This window comes from Cervus elaphus, chromosome 19, assembly GCF_910594005.1.
Source record: "Cervus elaphus chromosome 19, mCerEla1.1, whole genome shotgun sequence".
NCBI lineage: Eukaryota > Metazoa > Chordata > Mammalia > Artiodactyla > Cervidae > Cervus > Cervus elaphus.
In genome coordinates this window covers 35353169-35379332 of record NC_057833.1, presented here as the reverse complement: position 1 = coordinate 35379332, position 26164 = coordinate 35353169, and the positions used below count along the sequence as shown (strand labels likewise).

At 40.9% G+C, this 26164-nt stretch overlaps 1 protein-coding gene across 5 annotated transcripts in view; it reads left to right on the top strand.

The window, feature by feature from the left end:
• Positions 1 to 3701: 3701 nt before the first annotated feature.
• The window catches only part of MCCC1 (methylcrotonyl-CoA carboxylase subunit 1), a 58646-nt gene continuing 36183 nt past the window's right edge, over positions 3702 to 26164 (top strand). For 2 of the 5 annotated variants that reach the window (XM_043874707.1, XM_043874708.1), the window contains exons 1-4: positions 3702 to 3910; positions 10653 to 10699; positions 11333 to 11469; positions 13810 to 13905. In XM_043874707.1, the coding sequence (XP_043730642.1) occupies positions 3822 to 3910; positions 10653 to 10699; positions 11333 to 11469; positions 13810 to 13905 (369 nt within the window). In that variant the 5' untranslated portion in view covers positions 3702 to 3821. Of the gene's footprint in view, positions 3911 to 10652; positions 10700 to 11332; positions 11470 to 13809; positions 13906 to 26164 lie in introns of those variants that run through there. The other 3 variants (XM_043874709.1, XM_043874710.1, XM_043874711.1) reach the window with 3 other exon arrangements.

Here is a 26164-nt window from a genome sequence, read left to right as displayed (position 1 = left end):
TTTGGCCTTGGAGTACAGAATGAGGCAGGGCAAAGGCTAATAGAGTTTTGCCAAGAGAATGCACTGGTCACAGCAAACACCCTTTTCCAACAACACAAGAGAAGACTCTACATGTGAACATCACTAGATGGTCAATATCGAAATCAGACTGATTATATTCTTTGCATCCAAAGATGGAGAAGCCCTATACACTCAGCAAAAACAAGACCAGGAGCTGATGTGGCTCAGATCATGAACTCCTTATTGCCAAATTAAGACTTAAATTGAAGAAAGTAAGGAAAACCATGAGATCATTCAGATATGACCTAAATCAAATCCCTTACGATTATACAGTGGAAGTGACAAGTAGAGTCAAGGGATTAGATCTGATAGACAGAGTGCCTGAAGAACTATGGATGGAGGTTCATGACATTGTACAGGAGACAGGGATCAAGACCATCCCCAAGAAAAAGAAATGCAAAAAAGCAAAATGGCTGTTTGAGGAGGCCTTACAAATAGCTGTGAAAAGAAGAGAGGTGAAAAGCAAAGGAGAAAGGAAAGATTTATCCATCTGAAAGCAGAGTTCCAAAGAATAGCAAGGAGAGATAAGAGAGCCTTCCTCAGTGATCAGTGCAAAGAAATAGAGGGAAACAACAGAATGGGAAACACAAGATCTCGTCAAAAAATTAGAGATACCAAGGGAATATTTCATGCAAAGATGGGCAAAATAAAGGACAGAAATGGTATGGACCTAACAGAAGCAGAAGATGTTAAGAAGAGGTGGCAAGAATACACAGAAGACCTATCCAAAAAATTCCTCATGATCCAGATAATCACGGTGGTGTGATCACTCACCTAGAGCCAGATATCCTGGAATGCGAAGTCAAGTGGGCCTTAGGAAGCATCACTACAAACAGAGCTAGCAGAGGCGATGGAATTCCAGCTGAACTATTTCAAATCCTAAAAGATGATGCCGTGAAAGGGCTGCCCTCAAAATGCCAGCAAATTTGGAAAACTCAGCAGTGGCCACAGGACTGGAAAAGGTCAGTTTTCATTCCAATCCCACAGAAAGGCAAGGTCAAAGAATGCTCAAACTACTGCTCAATTGCATTCATCTCACATACTGGTAAAGTAATGCTCAAAATTATCCAAGCCAGGCTTCAACAGTACGTGAACCATGAACTTCCAGATGTTCAAAAAAGCAGAGACATTACTTTGCCAACAAAGGTCCATCTGGTCAAGGCTATGGTTTTTCCAATAGTCATGTATGGATGTGAGAATTGGACTGTGAGGAAAGCTAAGCACTGAAAAATTGATGCTTTTGAAGTGTGGTGATGGAGAAGACTCTTGAGAGTCCCTTGGACTGCAAGGAGATCCAACCAATCCAATCTAAAGGAGATCAGTCCTTAGGTGTTCACTGGAAAGACTGATGCTGAAGCTGAAACTCCAATACTTTGGCCAACTGATGCAAAGAGCTGACTCATTTGAAAAGACCCTGATGCTGGGAAAGGGGGCGGGGGGGCGATGAGAAGGGGACAACAGAGGATGAGATGGTTGGATGGCATCACTGACTCGATGGACATGAGCTTGAGCTAACTCTGGGAGTTGGTGATGGATACGGAGGCCTGCGGTGCTTCAGGCCATGGGGTCGCAAAGAGTCAGACACAACTGAGCAACTGAACTGAACTGAACTGATGAGTCAGACTCAATAGCATTGAGGTCAACTAATATTCACTATTTTGGTGGCCTTTCCTTGTAAGATAAGGTGAGTCTCATGCTTTGGAAGTGGAAATGAAGGTAGTAGGAACATTAAGCCTTTGATAATATTCTCTTGTTCTTCTCTGGTATTGCTTGTACATAGATTTTTGATCTCCGAACCTGTTTGGGTACATTTTATTTTCTTGTCTTAAATATCATCCAGTTCATCCAGGTTTTCAAACTTTGATAAAAATTGAGCAAAATAGTCTCACAATTTTTTTTCTATACATGCACCTTTCCCTCACTTAAAAAAAAAATCATAGCACATGTGCAGTTTCCCCCTTTACTTCTAATTGGTTAACAATTTTTATTGATTTATTTGAACTTCTGGACTTAGTACCTCGATAGTTCAGTTCAGTTCAATTGCTCAGTCGTGTCCGACCCTTTGCGACCCCATGAACCACAGCACGCCAGGCCTCCCTGTCCATCACCAACTCCCAGAGTCTACCCAAACCCATGTCCACTGAGTTGGTGATGCCATACAACCATCTCATCCTCTGTCATCCCCTTCTCCCCCTGTCCTCAATGGTTCTCAGCATCAGGGTCTTTTCAAGTGAGTCAGCTCTTCACATCAGGTGACCAATCAGCTTCAATATCTGTCCTTCCAGTGAACACCCAGGACTGATCTCCTTTAGGATGGACTGGTTGGACCTCCTTGCAGTCCAAGGGACTCTCAAGAGTCTTCTCCAACACCACAGTTCAAAAGCATCAATTCTTTTGCGCTCAGCTTTCTTTATAGTCCAACTCTCACATCCATACTTGACTACTGGAAAAACCATAGCCTTGACTAGACAGATCTTTGTTGACAAAGTAACATCTCTGCTTTTTAATACGCTGTCTAGGTTGGCCATAACTTTTCTTCCAAGGAGTAAGCGTCTTTTAATTTCATGGCTGCAAACACCATCTGCAGTGATTTTGGAGCCCAAAAAATAAAGTCAGCCATTGTTTCCACTGTTTCCCCTTCTATTTTCCATGAAGTGATGGTACCCGATGCCATGATCTTAGTTTTTGGAATGTTGAGCATAAGCCAACCTTTTCACTCTCCTCTTTCACTTTCATCAAGAGACTCTTTAGTTCTTCTTCACTTTCTGCCATAAGGGTGGTGTCATCTGCATATCTGAGGCGATTGCTATTTCTCCTGGCAATCTTGATTCCAGCTTGTGCCTCCTCCAGCCCAGTGTTTCTCACCATGTACTCTGCATATAAGTTAAATAAGCAGGGTGACAATATACAGCCTTGATGTACTCCTTTTCCTATTTGGAACCAGTCTTGTTCCATGTCCATTTCTAATTGTTACTTCCTGACCTGCATAGAGGCCTGGATAGTAGTTTTTAAATTCATTTATTTCTCTTTTAATCTTTACTAATGACTTTATTCTGCCCTGCTGATGTATTTTTTCCCTAACCCTTGAATAGGATGGCTTGCTTTCACTATAATCTTCCTGTAATCGCGGATTTTAGCTGTCTCAAATAAGCATCTATATGTAGTCTTTTCAGTACTTTTATTTTCTAGCTATTCTTCATTTCTATTCTGACTTCCTCTTTTCAATAATTAAAACACTTTTGAAAAAGCTCGGGTTGTTTTAAATTTTAGCTAATTATCTTATTTATTTTAACCGTTCTCGAGACTACTAGAGAATTTTATCTTGCTCTCCACTCCATTTGATTTTTTTCCCATGACTCTGCCTCACCAGCTTCCTCGCGGTTTTAATAATAAAGGTCAGGAGGAGGCTTCCAGAACCAAGGAACGCCGAGGGCCAAGGGAAGGGACAGCAACCCTGATTCCAGACAAACTGAGGAAGCAGCGATCCCTCCACGAACTGGTGCAAAGGGCGGAGAACCACCCTCCCACACCCCCGCGGCAGGAGACCCGACTGGCCAATCACCGCCCCCAAGCCCTGCTCTGTTGTTTGATTGGTTTTGGTGGAGACGCCCCCACCACACTTCGGTCGGCCTATTGCTTGGCGTTGACTTGTACGGTGGCCGGCGGAGGACAACAGAGCTGCGCAGCCGAGACAAGTTTTTGTAGTGAAGGGGCATTAGCTCGTAGCTTAAGGCGTCAGAGAGCGACGCCGCTGCCCGGACATGGCAGCGGCCTCTGCGGTGTCGGTGCTGCTCGTGGCGGCGGAGAGGCACCGGTGGCAGCGAGTCCCGCGCTTGCTGCTGCCGCCGAGGTAACGGCGGCCGGAGGGGCGGAGGGGCTGTGGATCATTGTCGCGGCCGGAAGTGAATGGACTCGTGCGCGCTGTGAGAGGCGCAGAGGAACCAAGGGGTCGAGGGGGAGGAAGGAAGGAAGAAAAATTCTAGCCCATCCCAGGGGGATTCCCTTCTGTGTCTCTTCCACACATCCACCCTTCAGCCTTCTGTCCATTTTGTAGGGGGTGGAGCTGGGCTTGCCATCTCCATGCTCCCCTCGCCACAGGGGCGAGAAGAACGCTTGTACGGCTGCTAACCATTCACACTGTGCTTTCACTGCTTTCAGTCTGCGGCGAGCTTTGTTATAATCCCGCTTCTGGTGAAGACCGAAGGAGCCAACGACTTGCCCTAGATTGCGCTGCAGCTGTGTATGTTAGTTGGTCAGTCGTGTCCGACTCTTAATAAGAAATGGCGCCAAGATGCTAAGGGCTCTTGGAGTTCTTGCCCTTCGCTGAGATAAATCAAGTTAAAAACAGCAGATTTATCGTCCGGGGGCTGAGAGATTTTGTCAACAGCTTTGTACATATCAGATACGACTCACTCTAGCAAACCAGACTGCTGATGAGTTTCAAAGTTTAAGCTTTGGCGCTTATGGTAAAGAACCCGCCTGCCAGTGCATGATCCTTGTGGGGCGTGGAGGGTGGGGGGGCGGAATCCCCTGGAGGAGGGCACTGGAAACCCACTCCAGTATTCCTGCCTGGAGAATCCCATGGACAGAGGAGGCTGGCAGGCTACAGGCCATAGGGTCTCACAGAGTCGGATGCGACTGAAGCGACTTAGCACGCACCCACGACAATAACTTTGGCAGTGAAGATACCCCCAGGTTTCCAGGTAGCAGACTTTAACTTCCTTTGCCTTCTCTTCCCACCTCCTCCGCTTTCTCCTCGTTTATCATTCTGGAAAGATAGTATTGCTTAAGGGGACAGACTCTATGCAGTCAGAGTGCAGAGGACTGAGCTTTGCTCTCCACTGGGTGTGTGTAATCTTGGGCAAGTTACCTACTTCAGTGCATCAATTTCTTTATCTAGGAGGAGCTGATGATACTATCCCTAGAAGAAACAATACTAGTATCTTGGACTATGCTTATTAAATGAATTAACATTAATGTAAAGAGGCTTAAATAGAATAAGAACTGTTTGTTTATTCTTAAATAGAATCTGATGCATATAAATCCATCCATAGATGTAGCCTTTGCAGACTCAATGATTTAAGTCCCAAGTTTTTTGTTTTCTCTTATTGTCCCAAAGTTATTGTATATATGTAGATTTTCAGTTATTTAATTGTGTAGGACTAGCCCCAAAGTAAAATATGATGGTGAAAGCAGTGTTAGTGCTCTTCTCTTTCTCCTGATTTTTTCTTAAGTTTCCGGGACTCTTCAGGATATTACACAGACTCATTTTCTCTCACTTCCCTCTCCCTCTCAAATTTAGCAAACAGAATTCCTTACCTATTAGGTATAGAACTATTCTCAAATAGTTGCCACCCTGGAAAATGTTAGAGTTGTTAATGGCATGCAGAACTAAAATCTTAGCAGTATATAGGGTGTTTACATGTCTTTTCTTTCTTTCTTTCTTTTTTAAGAATTGGAATTTCCTTCTAGGTGACACTGGGAAACAATTGGAGGAGGAGTTGAGCAGGGAGTGCCATGATCTGATTTATTTATTTGTTATTTTTTTAAAGATTTTATTTCCGTTTTTAAAAAATATTTACTTGGCTGTGCCAGGTCTTAGTTGCAACATGCAGAATCTTTTAGTTGGAGCATGCAGAATCTAGTTCCCTGACCAGGGGTCGAACCCAGGCCTGTATTGAGAGCACCAAGTCTTAGCCACTGGACCACCAAGGAAGTCCTTCTTTACATATCTTTTTTTTTTTAACTGGAGGCTAATTACTTTACAATATTGCGGTGGTTTTTGCCATACATTCACATGAATCAGCCATGAGTTTGCATTTACATATCTTTTTATGTCATGATTTTGTAGTAACTCAGAAAAGAAATCTAGTCTAGTGGTAATATTTTTTAAATGAGGATAAACTAGTGTAGAAATTCTTGAATCAGGGTACAATAATCACATGAAGCAACTTCTTAACTTTTTTAAGCCATTTTAAATTGTAAATGGTGAAAAATGGTGGAGTAGACCAGTCAGAATATTGTTGGGATAGAAGATTATAGTTAAGTGATGTGTGTGGGGTCTATACTGGAAAATGTCTACCCTGGAAAATGGCAGAATAAAACTTTAGTTCAGCAATGTCCTTAAAACAGATTCAGAGTTTTAGCTGGATTTACTAAAAAATTGCAATTTTATAGACACTTGTTCAGAACAGGCCTTGAATCTTATCAGTAAACCTATCTGAAGACTGCGATAGGAAGAGGCTTTGATCCTGGCCTCACCATTGAAGCTGAAGAAAGCTGTCAGGTGATTGGGAAGATGTGGGAAAGCAGTAACATCCTGAGAAAACTGTCTTGTGGAACTCAAGTGCCAAAGCTATGGGTCTTCCCAGGAACCCTTCCCTTCGTGGATGTCAGCTTCTGACCGAGTGCTCATCAGAGGGCAATGAATTCTGGTTGTCCACTCTAACAATCTAGCCTCCTGCATCTCTGCCCCAGTGAAAGGCTAGTCCTATTCAATTACATTTCTATACATACTATTGATATACGTATATGCTACACATATGAGTTACACAGTATCTAATATCAGTTCAGTTCAGTCACTCAGTCCTGTCTGTGACCCCATGGACTGTATAGCACGCCAGGCTTCGTTGTCCATCACCAACTTCTAGAACCTACTCAAACTCATGTCCATTGAGTTGGTGATGTCATCCAACCATCTCATCCTCTGTCATCCCCTTCTCCTGCCTTCAATCTTTCCCAGCATCAGGATCTTTCCAACGAGTCGGTGCTTTGCATCAGGTGGCCTAAGTATTGGAGTTTCATCGTCAGCATCAGTCCTTCTAATGAATATTCAGGACTGATTTCCTTTAGGATTGACTAGTTTGATCTCCTTGCAGTCCAAGGGACTCTCGAGAGTCTTCTCCAACACCACAGTTCAAAAGCATCAATTCTTCAGTGCTCAGCCTTCTTTATAGTCCAACTCTCTAGATTTAAGGACTAGATCTGATAGACAGAGTGCCTGATGAACTATGAACGGAGGTTTGTGACATTGTATAGGAGACAGGAAGCAAGACCATGCCCAAGAAAAAGAAACGCAAAAAGGCCAAATGGCTGTCTGAGGAGGCCTAACAAACATATGTGAAAAGAAGAGAAGCGAAAAGCAAAGGAGAAAAGGAAAGATATACCCATTTGAATTCAAAGTTCCAAAGAATAGCAAGGAGAGATAAGAAAGCCTTGCTCAGTGATCAGTGCAAAGAAATAGAGGGAAAAAATAGAATGGGAAAGACTACAGATCTCTTCAAGAAAGTTAGAGCTACCAAGAAAACATTGCATGCAAAGATGGGCTCAATAAAGGACAGAAATGGTATGGACCTAACAGAAGCAGAAAATATTAAGAAGAGGTGGCAAGAATACACAGAAGAACCGTACAAAAAAGATCTTCATGACCCAGATAATCATGATGGTGTGATCACTCACCTAGAGCCAGACATCCTGGAATGCGAAGTCAGGTGGGCCTTAGGAAGCATCACTATGAACAAAGCTAGTGGAGGTGATGGAATTCCAGTTGAGCTATTTCAAATCCTGAAAGATGATGCTGTGAAAGGGCTGCCCTCAATATGCCAGCAAATTTGGAAAACTCAGCAGTGGCCACAGGACTGGAAAAGGTCAGTTTTCATTCCAATCCCAAAGAAAGGCAATGCCAAAGAATGCTCCAACTACTGCACAATTGGCACTCATCTCACAGGCTAGCAAAGTAATGCTCGAAATTCACCAAGACAGGCTTCAACAGTACGTGAACTGTGAACTTCCAGATGTTCAAGCTGGTTTTAGAAAAGGCAGAGGAACCAGAGATCAAATTGCCAATATTCACTGGATCATCAAAAAAGCAAGAGAGTTCCAGAAAAACATCTGCTTTATTGACTACATCAAAGCCTTTGACTGTGTGCATCACAACAAACTGTGGAAAATTCTGAAAGAGATGGGAATACCAGACCACCTGACCTGCCTCCTGAGAAATCTGTATGCAGGTCAGGAAGCAACAGTTAGAACTGGACATGGAACAACAGACTGGTTCCAAATAGGAAAAGGAGTACGTCAAGGCTGTATATTGTCACCCTACTTATTTAACTTATATGCAGAGTACATCATGAGAAACGCTGGGCTGGATGAAGCACAAGCTGGAATCAAGATTGCTGGGAGAAATATCAGTAATCTCAGATATGTAGATGACACTACCCTTATGGCAGAAAGCGAAGAAAAACTAAAGAGCCTCGTGATGAAAGTGAAAGAGGAGAGTGAAAAAGTTGGCTTAAAGCTCAACATTCAGAAAACTAAGATCATGGCATCCGGTCCTATCACTTCATGGCAAATAGATGGAGAAACAGTGGAAACAGTGGCAGACTTTATTTTTTGGGGCTCCAAAATCACTGCAGATGGTGATTGCAGCCATGAAATTAAGACGCTTACTCCTTGGAAGGAAAGTTATGACCATCCTAGACAGCATATTAAAAAGCAAAGACATTACTCTACCAACAAAGGTCTGTCTAGTCAAGGCTATGGTTTTTCCAATAGTCATGTATGGATGTGAGAGTTGTACTATAAAGAAAGCTGAGCACCGAAGAATTGATTCTTTTGAAATGTGGTGTTGGAGAAGACTCTTGAGAGTCCCTTGGACTGCAAGGAGATCCAACCAGTCCATCCTAAAGAAATCAGTCCTGTATGTTCATTGGAAGGACTGATGTTGAAGCTGAAACTCCAATACCTGATGCAAAGAGCTGACTCATTTGAAAAGACCCTGATGCTAGGAAAGATTAAAGGCAGGAGGATCAGGGGACGACAGAGGATGAGATGTTTGGATGGCATCACCAACTCACTGGACATGAGTCTGAGTAAACTCTCGGAGTTGGTGATGGACAGGGAGGCCTGGCGTGCTTCAGTCCGTGGGGTCGCAAAGAGCTGGACACGACTGAGTGACTGAACTGAACACGTTCAAAGGCGTTGGCAATGTCAGTAAAGCAAAAGTAGATGTTTTTCTGGAACTCGCTTGCTTTTTCAGTGATCCAGCAGAGTTGGCAATTTGATCTCTGGTTTCCCTGCCTTTTCTAAATCCAGCTTGAACATTTGGAAGTTCTCAGTTCACATACTGTTGAAGCCTGGCTTGGTGAATTTTGAGCATTACTTTGGTATCGTGTGAGATGAGTGCAATTGTGCAGTAGTTTGAACATTCTTTGGTATCTGATATATGTTGTGCTTTTTTATGGCCTGCTTTGTAAAGGATCTAAAATGTTTAGTTTTTGGGACTTCCTTGGTGGCCCAGTGGTTAAGAATCTGTACTCCCAATGCAGGGGTCCTAGTTTGGATCCCTGGTTGGGAAACTAGATCCTTCATGCTGCAAAAAGGACCCAGCACAGCCAAACACATAAATAAATATTCCCTTGTGGTCCAGTGGTCACAAGACTGCTTCCGCTTCAGGGAGCATGAGCTCTGTTCCTGATTGGGGAAGATCCCCTGTGCTTTGTGGTGTGGCCAAAAGAGTAAATAAATAAAATGGGTAGTTCTTTATAACCATAGTTTTGCCAGATCTTCCAGATATGGACAGAAAGGACGAAAGTAGAATTACTTCTGCGGTTTGTTGGTTTCTCAGTGTATTCTTTTTAACTGACACCTAATAGGCATTGTATCAATCTGGCCTGCTTTCTATCAGTTCTTGGTTAGTTTCAATGTTAAGTTACTGTATCAATAGGTATCCTAGAACTTAAAGTTGTTTTAGACATTAATGAACTTCTCCCTGGTTAACACAAATCATTAGGCTCCCTGCTTTTCCATTTCTTATTTATATAAAAATTGTTTCTTGAGAGAGTGAAAAAATCTTCAATGTTAATTACTATTGTTAGTGGCTCTGCAAAGCTCAACCCCTCCTACAAAATCTTTTTCCTTAGGATTTATATTTTTTTTTAGGGGGGAGTAATGAAAAAAAGATTGAGAAACGCTGATGTAAGTGACTTGCTTGGCGTCACCAGCACTCTTTCTACTGCCTTTGCTCAGCTCGTTCCCTTTATTTCCCTGGGCTTAGTTGTGCAAACCTGTCTTACCAGAGGAGTGAATTAGATCAGTATTTTTTCAACTGTACTTTGATCAATGTTTTATTTAATAAAATGGAATAGAACAGGAACTACTGAAACATAGGGAAATTTTTCTTGAAACTTCTTTGTGTGTATTGGATTGTAAAGTTGAACATAGTTTTTACTTTGGGTTCTAGTGAAGAGTTTGGAAAAAAAGCTCAACTGGATGATCTTGAAGTACCTTAGCTTTCTAATTGTCTCTGACTCCAGGTTCTTTTGCCAGACTCAGGAGTGAGCAGAGCAGGTTAGGTGGTCTGGTCAAGGACATGGAGTGTCAGGGGAATCAGTCAGAACTGTAATTTTTGATTTCTAGATTTGTTTTCTTCCTACAAAGAATATCTTATTAAATCATGTTGTAGGCTTTAGATTTAACTAAGGTCTTATCTGGACTTGATTTCAGGTTCTTAAAAATTGAGATTCTTCTGGAAAAGCAATGACAGATCTTATATATCCTGTTTAATTATAATTCCATTTGGATTCATTTTATAGGGGATGGGCTTGGAAGCAAAGAACAAGGAAGTATGCAACAACCACAGGTACTGACAGTGTCTTCTGTTTGACTTTGTTTCAGATTGTGAAGTAAGAAAAGGAAAGGTTTAATTATTTAATGTGTGCATAATAGAATATTTTTATATACTTAACCCACACCCCTGTGTACAGAGGGATAGAAGCAATGGAGCAGAGTGACGAAGCGCTTCTCTCATTGTGGAGTGAAGCTAACCTGGATCAAATCCTGGAGCTAGCATTTCTGTTAGCTGAATCGTTAGCCCAAGTTTGTGTGCCCCACAGTGAGGCCAAATAAACCAAAACATTGAAGTTTGGAGCAGAGAAAGGTTTATTGCAGGGCTTATGCCTCAAAAAGCCCCAAGCTCCCCAGAAGAGTTTCAGCACAGCATCTTTCACCCAGAAGTCAGATGAGGGAGATGGGTCTTAGGATATGTGATGAGCTTGTGCTCAAGTCTCTGGCTGATGGTGAGGAAACAGGGTGATGCCACAGGGTGATGTCACATTATCAGCCCTGAGGCTCTAGGAGGCCTGGGGTTATGTACTCATGGTCACCAAGAAATTAACTAGTCCCGCACAGATACTGAGGGACAACTATACTTTGCATTCTCATTCCTTAATTCCCTAGTAATATTTGTATATGGTTTTCATGGTATTTTAAACAGGACAAAACATTTCCAAGGTCCTCATTGCAAACAGAGGAGAAATTGCCTGCAGGGTGATACGGACAGCCAAAAAAATGGGTGTACAGTCTGTGGCTGTTTATAGTGAGGCCGACAGGAATTCCATGCATGTTGACATGGTACGTTTTTAAAAACCAGAAGTCAAATTTTGTAAGTGACTTATTTGTTTATTGTGTCAGTATTTTACTTCTTGGTTGACAGTTTATATTTGCTAGTGTTAACAGTGTCTAAGTAGGTAAGTTCAACCTGCTCAGTAATAATTTATCTTGGGAACCAAACATGCACCAGTGGAACTAAACTGTGTGCTCAGCAGTGCCGTTGACTTATAGGCAAGGTCCTGTTTCATCAAGGGTTGATTCAGAGAATGCGGCTGACCCACAGACCCCACTGTCAGTGGCGCACATCCAGATCCTTGATTTACCAGGGGAAGGACTGAGGTCAGACTCCACAACTGCCACTTACTGGCCAAGGGATATTGGACAATTCACTTAATGTTTCTGAGCCTTGACTTAACTATAAATTAAAGGACCTTACTCCCCTGAGGTTTGTGATTGTTATTGATTGTTATTAGCTATTAACACCAGACAGAACCCAACCATGGATGAGTTTAGCTACTGGCCTTCTTTCTGGCTGCAGCAAGACTCCAAAGACTGACAGAAATTCCTGGTGACCAGCTTCACCTGGGCTGTCCACGCTGCACAGCAGGCCCATGCAGCTCTCTGGCTACTTTCCCCTCAGATCCTATCTGGAACCCATCTTGCTCCCTTCTGGCCTCAGAGTCTCCCTCTGCCACCTGTTATCACCTGATCCCCGTTCCCAGAGAATGCAGGACGAGCTTCCACTGCGTCTGCACCTGTCCTCTCCCCATCCGTGGCCAGTTGTCTCCCTGTGCTGTGGAATCCTTCTGTCTCCTACCAGGAATCTTCCACTTTCTCCTTTTCTCACTGCACTCTCACTCTAGATCGTATCATCAGCTCTGTTGGTAAAAACTTCCAAAAGTGAGTTTCTAGCCCAGCCTTCCTTATGAATGTGACACGTGTCTGTCCAGCTCCCCCTGGATGGGCACCAAATCAGTATGTCCGAAATTGAACTCATCACCTTTCATCTCTACTGAAGCTGCTTTTCTTAACCGACTTCCTTAACCCAGTAGATCACAATACCATTGCTTATAAAACTAATAATGCCAGAGATTCGGGGGTTGTTTGAATACCTCCCATCCTCACTCCCAGTCTACATCATTCCCCCTGCCCCATCCAGACAATCCCCAGTTGTTGTTAATTCTGCTTCTCAAACATTTCTTTCCACTCCTCTCTGCCCTCTACCACCTGCACCTTAAGTCAGAACCACTGTCGTCTTCACCTGGTCAGATGCTGTAGCCTTGTACATGGTTTGCCTACTTCTACTCTTGACCCCCTCCCACAGTATTTTCTACACTTCAGCCAGATTGATAGCTTGAAAAGCAGATTTTCATGTTACTTGTATGCAAGATGGATACTATTCAGTGTTGGTTAATGTGGTTAGAAATTAATTTGCTGATATAAATGTATATTAATGACACCATTTCAAAGGGTGATTAACCAGGAGTGATTAAAATGTCACGTCTTTCACCCAACCCTGCAAACACTCCTCTAGATCTCCGTCCAGAGATACACTCATACATGTGCCCCCAGAGTCAAGTACAAGATGTTGCTGGCATCCATTTGCCATTATGGCTTAAATGTCTGTTAAGAGGTACCTGATTAAATGAACTAAGGTACCTCCCTACTGTGGAACTTTATGCAGTTGTTTCAGAAAATGAGGTAGATGTGTGTACTAGCAAGGAAAGATGTTCTGTTAATGAAAAAAAGAATTGCAGACAATGACTCTAGAGTTTAACCCTATTTGTGTAAAAACAAAAACTAAAACTGTTGTATGGTTATATAAATATGTTCAAATAAATAGGAATGTGGAAATGGAAAGTTATGTCCACAGGGGTTACTTCTGGTCTGCTTCAAGAGATGCTATGATTATGTGACAGTTTTAAGGGACAGTATAAAATAGTTCACAAATGTATAGAAGGAGTATTATCATACTGTAATAATTATATAAACTTCAGAAAACTTTGTAATTTTATTTCTTGCTGTATACATCTGTTGTATATTTTGTCTGTTTTCAAACTGCATTTTTGGCATTATCTACATTTAAGGTTACTGTTGTTGCTAATAATAATGCTGTGACTAATGCCTCTTGTTTCCTAATCCAGGGCACTTTTAATTTCACTCTGTGTGTTTTATTCATAAAAAGCCAAGTTTTGGTATCTCATGGAAAAAATTCCAAACTGGCTAATTTTTGTAACATAGACACGAGCTGCTGCTGCTTTCTCAGTTCTTGCGTTGTTCTTAGGCAGCCGGCAGTTCCGTGCAGTGTACTCATGTTTCCTAGCTGTGTGGTCTGTTAAGCCTGTAATATTCCTTCCACAGGCAGATGAAGCCTATCTCATTGGCCCCGCTCCCTCTCAGCAGAGCTACCTTTCTATGGAAAAAATCATTCAAGTGGCCAAGCTCTCTGCCGCACAGGTAATAGAGTCATGAAGAAATCTGCATTGCAAGAGGAATAAGTTTTGTACAGTTTACACAAAGTTACTTATTATTTATAGAACTCATTCTCTCTTTTTAACTATTCCTAATGTTTTTACATTTGATTATGGGGTTATTGTAAATAAAACGTGTCCCTTCTCACTCATCAGCCACTCTACCTTCTTACTGAATCCTGTGCACTTTAGATCTTTGGGGAAACAGGTAGAGGGAGGTTTTAATTACATATTTAAGAGGGAGATCCTCTGTCTTCCAAGAAATCCTCTATCTTCCAAGACAGGTCCTAGGAACATCAGATTCTTTGGGAGAAATAGATGGTGCTTTAAATTATAAGGAAAAGTAGAATCAAAAAAGGATTCTTTTTCCATCTTGACTTCCCAGTCTCGTTCCAGGGCCCTGCTCCCTGGTTTTTCAATATCTCAGGCTCAAAACTTCACTGTTATTACGTCGCTCATCCTTCAAAATAAAACAGGAGCCAACTTTTCTTGAATCTTTCTTTGAATTGTCTCCAGAAGTTGTTCTTTTAAATCACACAGCCAGTCCTTACAATCTCTTATCTGGATTTTCTGATTCTCATCTGATTTCCCTACTTCTAAATCCCCTGCCCATCCAATGAGTTGTGCTAGGCAGATCACTGCTAGCAGTTGCTTTTACTATAGACAGATGTTTCTTAAACACTTGTTTCATCAATACCACCTACTCTTTATTTTTTTCTCAATAACTTACCCCCTGTCTCATCCTATTTCCCAGTGGTTACACGATAAAGTTCAAACTCTTCAGCCTAGCATTTGAGAGTTTCTCCAGTATTTGTAAAACTTAACCTCTCATCACCAGTTCTTTATTATGGCTACAGTGAACTTTTCTCCATCTTAACACATCATGCTTATTTCTCTGAGCATTTGCTTATATTGTTCTATGTGCCTAAAGTACTCTTTCCCCCTTGACATCTCATTCATGCATTTATTCGCTCAGCAAGCACTATTTGGTCTCCTGCTTTGTGCCAGCTTCTAAGTATGAGTGCAGCAATGACTGACAGAGTTTATACCCTGTGTCTAAAGCTACACTCTGGTAGGTGAGGCAGAAAATAATGAAACAGTTCAGTTCAGTTCAGTTGTTCAGTCACGTCTGACTCTTTGCCACCCCATGGACTGTAGCATGCCAGGCCTCCCTGTCCATCACCAACTCCCAGAGTTTACTCAAGCTCATGTCCCTCGAGTCGGTGATGGCATCCAACCATCTCATCCTCTGTCGTCCCCTTCTCCTCCCGCTTTCAATCTTTCCCAGCATCAGGGTCTTTTCCAATGAGTCAGCTCTTTGCATCAGGTGGCCAAAGTATTGGAATTTCAGTTTCAGCATCAGTCTTTCCAATGAACACCCAGGACTGATCTCCTTTAGGAGGACTGGTTGGATCTCCTTGCAGTCCAAGGGACTCTCAAGAGTCTTCTCCAACACCGCAGTCCAAAGCATCAATTCTTCGGCGCTCAGCTTTCTTTATAGTCCAACTCTCACATCCATACATGACTACTGGGAAAACCATAGCTTTGATTAGATGGACCTTTGTTGGCAAAGTAATGTCTCTGCTTTTTAATATGCTGTCTAAGTTGGTTATAACTTTTCTTCTAAGAAGCAGGCATCTTTTAACTTCTTGGCTGCAGTCACCATCTGCAGTGATTTTGGAGCCCAAGAAAATAAAGTCTGTCACTGTTTCCATGGTTTTCCCATCTATTTGCCATGAAGTGATGGGACCAGATTCCTTGATCTTAGTTTTCTTAATGTTGAGTTTTAAGTCAACTTTTTCACTCTCCTCTTTCAGCTTCATCAAGAGGCTCTTTAGTTCTTCTTCGCTTTCTGCCATAAGTGTGGTGTCATCTGCATATCTGAGATTACTGATATTTCTCCCGGCAGTCTTGATTCCAGCTTGTGCTTCATCCAGCCCAGCGTTTCTCATGATGTACTCTGCATATAAGTTAAATAAGCAGGGTGACAATATACAGCCTTGACGTACTCCTTTTCCTATTTGGAACCAGTCTGTTGTTCCATGTCCAGTTCTAACTGTTGCTTCCTGACCTGCATACAGGTTTCTCAGGAGGCAGGTCAGGTGGTCTGGTATTCCCATCTCTTTCAGAATTTTCCACAGTTTGTTGTGATCCACACAGTCAAAGGCTTTAGCAATGTCAGTAAAGCAGAAGTAGATGTGTTTCTGGAACTCTCTTGCTTTTTCAATGATCCAGCAGATGTTGGCAATTTGATCTCTGGTTCCTCTGCCTTTTCTAAATCCAGCTTGAACATCTGGAAATTCACAGTTCACATACTGTTGAAACCTGGCTTGGTGAATTTTGAGCATTACTTTACTAGTTTGTGAGATGAATGCAATTGTGTGGTTGTTTGAGCAATCTTTGGCATTGCCTTTCTTTGGGATTGGAATGAAAACTGACCTTTTCCAATCCTGTGGCCACTGCTGAGTTTTCCAAATTTGTTGGCATATTGAGTGCAGCCCTTTCACAGCATCATCTTTTAGGATTTGAAATAGCTCAACTGGAATTCCATCACCTCCACTAGCTTTGTTCGTAGTGACCCTTCCTAAGGCCCACTTGACTTCGCATTCCAGGATGCCTGGCTCTAGGTAAGCGATCACACCATTGTGATTACCTGGGTCGTGAAGATCTTTTTGTACAGTTCTTCTGTGCATTCTTGCCACCTCTTCTTAATATCTTCTGCTACTGTTAGTTCCATACCATTTCTGTCCTTTATTGTGCCCATCTTTGCATGAAATGTTCCCTTGTTATCTCTAATTTTCTTGACGAGATCTCTAGTCTTTCCCATTTTATTGTTTTCCTCTATTTCTTTGCACTGATCACTGAGCAAGGCTTTCTTATCTCTCCTTGCTGTTCTTTGGAACTTTGAATTCAAATGGGTATATCTTTCCTTTTCTCCATTGCTTTTTGCTTCTTTTCTTTTCACAGCTATTTGTAAGGCCTTCTCAGACAACCATTTAGCCTTTTTGCGTTTCTTTTTCTTGGGGATGGTCTTGATCCCTGCCTCCTTTACAATGTCATGAACCTCCATCCATAGTTCTTCAGGCACTCTGTCTATCAGATCTAATCCCTTGGATCTATTTCTCACTTCCACACTATATAATTGTAAGGGATTTGATTTAGGTCATAACCTGAATGGTCTGTGGTCATACCTGAATGGTTTTCTCTACTTTCTTCAATTTAAGTCTGAATTTGGCATTAAGGCATTTAGATCTGAGCCACAGTCAGCTCCCAGTCTTGTTTTTGCTGGCTGTATAGAGCTTCTTCATCTTTGACTGCAAAGAATATAATCAATCTGAATTCAGTGTTGACCATCTGGTGATGTCCATGTGTAGAGTCTTCTCTTGTGTTGTCGGAAGTGAATGTTTGCTATGACCAGTGCATTCTCTTGGCAAAACTCTATTAGCCTTTGCTCTGTTTCATTCTGTACTTCAAAGCCAAATTTGCCTGTTACTCCAGGTATTTCTTGACTTCCAACTTTTGCATTCCAGTCCTCTCTAATGAAAAGGACTTCTTTTTTGGGTGTTAGTTCTTGAAGGTCTTGTAGGTCTTCATAGAACCATTCAACTTCAGCTTCTTCAGCATTTCTGGTCAGGGTATAGACTAGGATTACTGTGATATTGAATGGTTTGCCTTGAAAATGAACAGAAATCATTCTGTCGTTTTTGAGATTGCACCCAAGTACTGCATTTCGGACTCTTTTGTTGACTATGGTGGCTACTCCATTTCTTCTAAGGGATTCTTGTCCACAGTAGTAGATATAAGGGTCATCTGAGTTAAATTCACCCTTTCCAGTGAATGAAACAAGTAAAGTACTACTATAACTAGGAATGTTGTAAGTGGTAGGAAGAAAATAAAACCGGATAAGGGGTTCAAGACTGGTTAGGAAATGCTTTTAAATATTTATTTAAAAGTGCGATCAGCAGAGGCCTCTCTGAAGAGGTGCCAGTTGAACAGAGACCTGCCAGAAGAGAAGGAGCCAGCCATAGAAGTTCAGTCAAACGGGACTGCCAGGACACTGAGATGAGTATAAAGTTGGTGTTCAAGAGACAGAAATACTCGGTGTGGATGGAGGGAAGGCAGTGAAGAGCTGTGTCATTCAGGATCAAGTTAGTAAAACAAATTTCACTAGATATTTCAACAGAGGGGAATTAAGTTAGGGTTTAGTTCCACCAGTTGTCTAGAAGGACTAGAAGAGAAAAAAAGTATGTTGAAATTACCTAGTGATAAAAACTTACCTCTTTGACCAGGGAAGAGGTTGGAGGAAGGACCTTCTACAGCTCTTCCTCAGTTTCTCTATGGAGGGGCCCTACCTAGGAGCTTGAGTCTGGTTTCGAAAATTCCAGGAGAGGCTCATCACCGCAACTGCTGGTGAGGGCTATGGAAGAACAGAGAGCTTCCCTGGCTGCCAGTTTCCCTACAGTGACCCCTGCTGGTAGAACCTGATAGAGAACCAGCTGTCCAGAATGGTAATTGGCAGAGGCTGGTCGCCAAACTCAGTGGAAGGTCGGGTTTGGAGCTGGAAAACCAGCAAGACTCAGGAGGAAAGTGGTAGATGATGAAGCTGAGAAGGGTAGAGGCAGCATCTTTTAGACTACTATAGGACTTATTCAGAGCATTAGTAAGGAGTTTGCATTTCATTCTAAATAGCTATTGGAGGATTTTAAGCAGAGGAGGGAGGTGATTTGATTTATATTTTAATAAGATCTTTGTGGCTGCTGGTGGGGAATCAGCCTTTGGAAGGGGGCAAAGGTGGGGTGAGAACAAAGGCAGCAGTCAGGATAATTAGGAGTCCATTGCTATAGGCTTGCTCTTCACTAGCACCCGAATTCCTGCCTCTAACAATTACTTTCATGACTCCTCTAGTCACATTGATGTCTGCCTTTTCCTTTAGCATTTGCTTTCCAGTTCCAGTCATCTTTAGATTTAATTAGCTATTTTCTTGTTTAATAATTTTAATGCACGCCACGACTCCTTGACTCCACTGTGCTCTGCTTAAAACAAGAACCCACATCTGAGACTTATATTCTCTACCTCCCAACATTCCTGTTACCTGGCACAGGGAGTCATTAATTTGAATTAATGAATGTATGCAGTTGTTTTGTGTTTATGTGTTTCTGCATCAGTGTTCTCTTCTTTAGAATCAGAGTTTCTAGACTGAACAATGTAGACATTAATTTGTAAACACAGGTATTTAAAATTTGCTTGTTTCTTTTTTTTTTGATTCAAAATGTTTTATTAATACAAAAAATAGAAGTAGAAAAACACATTCTTGTAAGGTACCACATTAGATCAATCTCAAATATTTCTTACTTGTTTTATTGAGAATTGAAAATGGAATGGTCCAAGAAAGGCACAGCTCTTCTGTAATTTTGCTTGTTTCTAAAACTTTTTAATTATCAATTGGAGTAAAAGGCCCTTAGGAATCCAGGCACTTTAACATAATTGTCACTTTGTATCTATTGCGTGTTTGAGCTTACATGATACAGTATTATTACCACCATTTTACAAATGTAAAATCTAATGCACAGGATACATGATACCCAAAATCATCCAGTCTCACTATTCAAAGTGTGGTCCATGGCTTCATTTGGTTGAAATGTAGGCTGTTAGGTCTCACTCCTAGCCAGCTATAATTTACATTTTTATGCATAATTTGCATTTCCCCCCCAAGGTCCCCAGGTACTTTGAAAGCAAAACTTGTCTTATCACTGAAAGAGAAAGATTTAAACAAAAGTTTCCTGACTCTCAGCTTCTGTTTAATAGACCAGGTTGAGCCTTGCCTGGCATTTTGGAAAAGAGGAAGGTATTATTTAATCAGAAATTTCAGAAATAACTTCTTGTAAGCCAGTCAGCTTCCTTATTTTATCTTTGCTTGCTAATCAAAGAGGTGAAAATCCTTTTCCTTTTTAATGGCAGTTCACTGAGACCATTTTTCAGTGTAAGTAATGACTCTATAGCAAATGTATCATATGTTAATTCTGGGGAGTTTGTCAATGCCATGTCTATCTGGATTAGTATTACGTTAGATCCTGTAAGAACACAAATAGTGTTACAGTAACACAAATAATTTTCACACATTTTGCCTGGATATTTAAGATTTGAGGTGAATTGCAAGCATTACAGATAGTGGTTAAGAGTAAAAGCAAGAAATAAGTAATATGGGACTATTATTGGGGCATAGTGATTGGAATTAAGTCAGAAAACTTAGGCCAGTGAAAGCTGCCTGATCAAAAAGGAAGTTTGGTAGGTTACAATTTATAGGGCTCTTTGCTTGCTTGCATGCATGCTAAGTCACATCTAACTCTTTGTGACCCTATGGACTATAGCTTGCCAGGCTCCTCTGTCCATGGGTTTTTCCAGGCAAGAATACTGGAGTGTGTTGCCATGTCCTCCTCCAGGGGATGTTCCCAACCCAGGGATCAAACCCGTGTCTCTTACATCTCCTGCATTGGCAGGCAGGTATTTTACCCCTAGCGCCACCTGGGAAGCCCACATGGTTCTTCACTGAAAGGCTATTTGCCAATTAGGGGAGCAAACCTTGCCCTCATTTTGACAAGAACCGTATTGATCATTTTAATAAAGGACACTGAATAATGTGTGCATAGTGATATTAAAAGAAGTTTGCAAAAGATGTAGAATTCTTTTTTAAAATTTTTATATAATTTTTAAAGGATACATTTCACTTGCAGTTATTACAAAATATTGGCTATATTCCCCATGTTGTAGAATACATTCTTGTAGCTTGTTTTAAACATAATAGTTTATACTGCTTAGTCTCCTACCCCTATTTTGCCCCTCCCTTTTTCCCTCTCCGCACTGGTAGTTCTATGTATCTGTGAGTCTGCTTTTTTTTTTCCTGGTCATGCAGCGTAGCTTGTGGCATCTTAGTTTCCTGGCCAGAGATTGAACTTGCGACCCTGGCAGTGAGAGTACTGAGTCCTAACTACTGGACTGCCAGGGAATTCCCTGTTTCTTTTTTGTTGTATTCACTAGTTTGTTGTATTTTTTAGATTCTTCATATAAGTGACATCATATTTGTCTTCCTCTGTCTGACTTATTTTACTTAACATAATGCCTTCCAAGTCCGTTCATGTTGCTGCAAATGGCAACATTTCATTCTTTTTTATGGCTGAGTAGTATTCCATTGTGTACATATACCAGATCTTCTTTGTCCATTCATCTATTGATGGGCATTTAGGTTGCTTCCAGATCCTAGCAATTGTAAATAATGCTTCTATGAACATTGGGCTGCATGTATCTTTTTGAACTAGTGTTTTCATTTTTTTTTTTTTCCATATATATACCCAGGAGTAGAATTGCTGGGTTATATGGTAGTTCTCTTTTCAGATTTTTGAGAAGCCTCCACAGTGGCTGCACCAATTTACATTCCCACCAACAGTGCAGAAGTGTCCCCTTTTGTCCATGTCCTTTCCAGCATTTGTTATTTCTGTTCTTTTTGATGGTAGCCACTCTGACAGTTGTGAGGTGATATCTCATTGTGGTTTTGATTTGCATTTCCCTGATAATTAGTGATGTTGAGCATCTTTTCATGTGCCTGTTGGTCATCTGCATTTCCTTTTTGGAAAAATGACCTTTGGGTTCTTCTGCCCATTTTTTAATCAGGTTGTTTGTTTTTTTGATGTTGAATTGTATGAGTTGTTTATATGTTGCGTGTTAATCCCTTATCAGTTCATATCATTTGCAAACATTTTCTCCCATTCAGTAGATTGTCTTTTAGTTTTGGCAATGGTTTCCTTTTCCGACCAAAAGTTTTGAAGTTTAATTTGGCTCCTTTTGTTTATTTTTGCTTTTATTTCCTTTTCTTTAGGAGACTGATCAAAAAAAATATATTGCTGCAATTTATGTCAAAGCTTGTTCTGCCTGTGTTTTCCTCCAGGAGTTTTATAGTATCTGGTCTTACATTTAGGTCTTTAATCCGTTTTGAGTTTATCTTTGTGTATGATGTTAGAAAGTGTTCTAATTTTATTCTTTTACATGGGGCTATATATGTACCACTTATTGAAGAGACTGCCTTTTCTCCATTGTAAATGTTTGCCTCCTTTGTTGTAGGTTGGACATAAGTATGTAGATTTTTTTCCTCGGGGCTCTATCCTGTCCCACTGACGTATGTCTGTTTTTATACCAGTACCATACTGTTTGACTACTATAGCTTTGTAGTATAGTCTGAAGCCAGAGAGTGTGGTTCCTCCAGCTCTGTTCTTCTTTCTTAAAATTGTTTGGCTATTTGAAGTCTTTTGTGTTTCCATGTAGAATTCTAAATGTGGCCATTTTGACATAGGCATTTTTATAGATACTAGAGTAAAATTTACTCATGAGCTAAATTTCTGGTAATTTGTTCAGTGACATGGCTGTATTGTGAGAATCTAGAAGATACAGTGGTAAGCATGCTCATTCGACTGGTCCTCTTGATTGTCAATTGTCTCAGGGCTGCTCTGGCTGGGAAAGAGGTAGGAGTAGTAAGCTCTGGCTGAAGATTAGAATCACTGAGGAGCCTTTTAAAGGAAATGTTGATGTAGTACCTTGGGCAGGACTTAAAATTACCTGGAAGGGAGCTTTCTGCTGTCTGATGAAATGTCAGTGATTATTTGTTTCTTGAAATGAGTGTTTATGAAAACTATGTTTAAAAAAGCTGTATACTTACAATGTGTACTTTTTTGTAAAGGGGCTTCCTTTGTGATTCAGCTGGTAAAGAATCTGCCTGCAATGCAGGAGACCTGGGTTTGATCCCTGGGTTGGGAAGATCCCCTGGAGAAGGGACCAGCTACCCACTCCAGTATTCTGGCCTGGAGAATTCCATGGACTATACAGTCCATAGGGTTGCAAAGAGTCAGACACGACTGAGCAACTTACTTACTTTTTTGTAAGTATATTATTATTTAGTGAAAAGCTTTTGCCAGGCCTCACCCATCCCCTTGGTTACCTGGATTAGCTCCTAAACACGAATGTTTTGTGAAGGTGCTCCAATTTCTTTTAATGTGCCACAAGGAATAAATAACTTTATTAGAGACATTTCAAAATCATACACACACAAAAAAGAATTTGAGGAGTATGAATTGTCTGCTCCACCATGGAAAGCTTATACATCTCAATTTTGCTGAAGACAGAGCCAGTAATAACAACAACAACCTTGTATCCATGCATATGCTTGAACAAGCACAGAGCAGAATAGACACAAACTATAAACATAGAAGAAATTATTTTGGCAGAGATTTAAGGGTAGGAGATGATACCAGTTTTCTGTCTTTCGTGTATTATTTCGTGTATTATTCGTGTATTACTACCAAAGGATGAACAGTCTAAAAAGGCTTGCAATCCTGAGTCACACTGGAGAAGGCTATGGCACTCCACTCCAGTACTCTTGTCTGGAAAATCCCATGGACGCGGGATCCTGGTGGGCTGCCGTCTATGGGGTCGCGCAGAGTCAGACACGACTGAAGTGACTTAGCAGCAGTAGCCTGTGTGGCACCAGGGTGCGTCAGCAGCTAAACCCCTGCCTGACGGCTGGAAAATTAGCCCACTGGTGGTAGTAGCATTGTTAGGTTTCCTTTTCAATCCATTCAAATGCTCGAGGATACTGTGGTTTGTATATATTAGTGTTCACCCTAAAAGAAATTGGCTAAATTCCTTGAGGCCATTCCCATACTGTGTTTGAACATTATTGTTTGCAAAGAGACAGCTGCTTTTCTTAATTACAAAGAGAGAGTATTTATCTAGTTAATCAGTGTTCTGTTGAATTAAGTATCTGTTCCCCAAAAAGGGAGGCTAGCAACAAACACTTTGAAAATGAAATTAAGGAATCAGTTGTATTTGCAATAACATCAATGAAAGTCAAATACTTAGTAAAAAGTTAGTTCAAGACCTATCTACTGAAAACTATGAAACATTTCTGAGAAAAATTAAAGACCTGTACATGCATGTTTATAATAACGTTAGTCATAACGGGCAAAAACTGGGAAAAACCCAAATTAATAAAAAACAAAATGTGTGGGCTTCCCTGGTAGCTCAGTGGTAAAGAATCTACCTGCCAATGTAGGAGACACAGGTTCAATCCCTGGTCAAGAAGATCCCACATGCTGGGAAGCAGCTATGCCTGTGTTCCAGAGCCTGGCAGCCAAAACTACTGAGCACGTGGCCACGACTACTGAAGCCTGTGCTCCACAACAGGAGAAGCCACTGCGGTGAGAAGTGTGTGCACCACAGCTAGAGATTAGCCCCTGCTCACCACAACTAGAGAAAAGCCCAGGCAGCCCGAAGACCCAGTACAGCCAAAAGTTAAATAAAAATAAATAAAATTATTTTAAAAAATGTGATATAGCCATATAGTCTATAAACCAAAGTGGTATATATATCCATGTTGTGGCATGCATCAGTACTCTTTCTTTTTTTTCTTTTTGCTGGTGAACCACAGAAAATTACAGTAAGTTTAAGCCAGACATATAAAATTGTGGACTATATGGTTCCATTATGTGAGACTTCTAAAAGAGGTAAAATTATGTGGAAAGAAAGCAAGTCAGTAGTTGCCTGGTTCTGTGAGCAAGGATTCATCATTTATGCACATGGGCATGTAGGAATTCTGGTAGAAGTGTCCTAAAGCTGGGGTATAGTCACAGTCCAGTTACAGCACAGTTATGTAAATGTACTTGATTCATCAAATTAAATGGGTGAATGTTTCATATTGTAAATTGTACCTTTAAAAAAGCTGTTAAAAAATCAGGTAGGACTGGCATGTAGACCTGTTTTATTTTGCCTGACATAAATAATATTTGACATTTCACATAAAATGACTCAAATCGAACTTTGGTTTAAAAGGAACAAAACTCTGAACTGACATCAAAATGTGATTATTTGTGTTCAGTATCTAGCATATTGCTATTTGCTGTTACTAAGATGTGGGTTTTTTTAGTCACAGGAGTTTCCCAGACGTCTAAAGCTTACCCCTTTTATTTTGAAAGGTTCTTTGGACATAACTCTTTAGAAATAGGGTTGGATAAGCTTTTTTCTTTTCACATTCTCTTGGTTATAATTTAACATACTTAATTATTATTTTAAAAGGACACAAATGCCCTCAGAACTGTTGAAGTTGGAGAGTTGCCTTACTCCTTGCTAAACCACATAAGCCTGTTTCACTTCTTACTCTCCTCTTTCGTCCCTTTTCACTGTCAGCATGTTTCTCTTAGAAATCTTGCTGTCATTCAGTTACTGATTTTCCTCTTCTGTGGGATAGACAGCCAAGTAAATTTCTTAAAACTCTGAGTAAGTTGCAAGTGATTAGGTTAAAATCTGAGAGGGTCCTTTTTCACTGAAGTATATACAGACTTTAATGCTATTTGATTATACGACTTTTTGATTCTTAGCTTTTTTTCTGGAAGGGCAGCATCAGCAGATAGTGACCTGAAGCTAAATGAGTTAGTATTGTGGAAAGGTGCTCTTTGCAACTTTTGGGCACATGGTTTCAGTTCTAGGCCAGCTTTGTAGAGAGACCGAGCAAACCACCACCCACCCGCCTCACCACCCTGAAGTTCTTTACTCCTAACTGCAAATATTCCTTGACATTTCATATACACCTGAAAGAATTTAAAGCAGGATACTTGTATACTAATGTTCATAGCAGCAGTATTCACAGAACCAAAAGGTGAAAGCAGTCCGCATGTCCATCAACAGATGCAGGGATGAACAAAATGTAGACTATAACTGCAGTGGACCATTATGCAGCCATAAAAAGGAATGAAGTTCTGATACTTGAAAATAGCATGCTAAATAAGCCAGAGACAAATGGACAAATATTGTTTGATTCCCTTTTATTGGGTACAGAGAAGATGGAAAATAAAATAGAGGTTATCAGGGAATGGGAAATTATTATTTAATAGGTATAGAATTTGGGGGTTGATGGATGATGGTGATGGTTGCACAACATTGTGAGCATACTTAATGCCACTGAACTATACACTGAAAGTGGTTAAAATGTAAATTTGATATGATATTACCACAATAAAAAGAAATATTGGTTTTTCTGTTTCAGGTAAGGCTTCAGAACTTTAGTATGAAAATTCAATTGTAAATCAAATATGCTTCCATTAAAAAATATATTAGAAAAATAAAGTTCAGACGTCTCTTTGGAAACATATTCTGTTAGAGACCATATGTACCTATCAGCAGCATAGGGAGAGGCCTCCTCAGAGGAA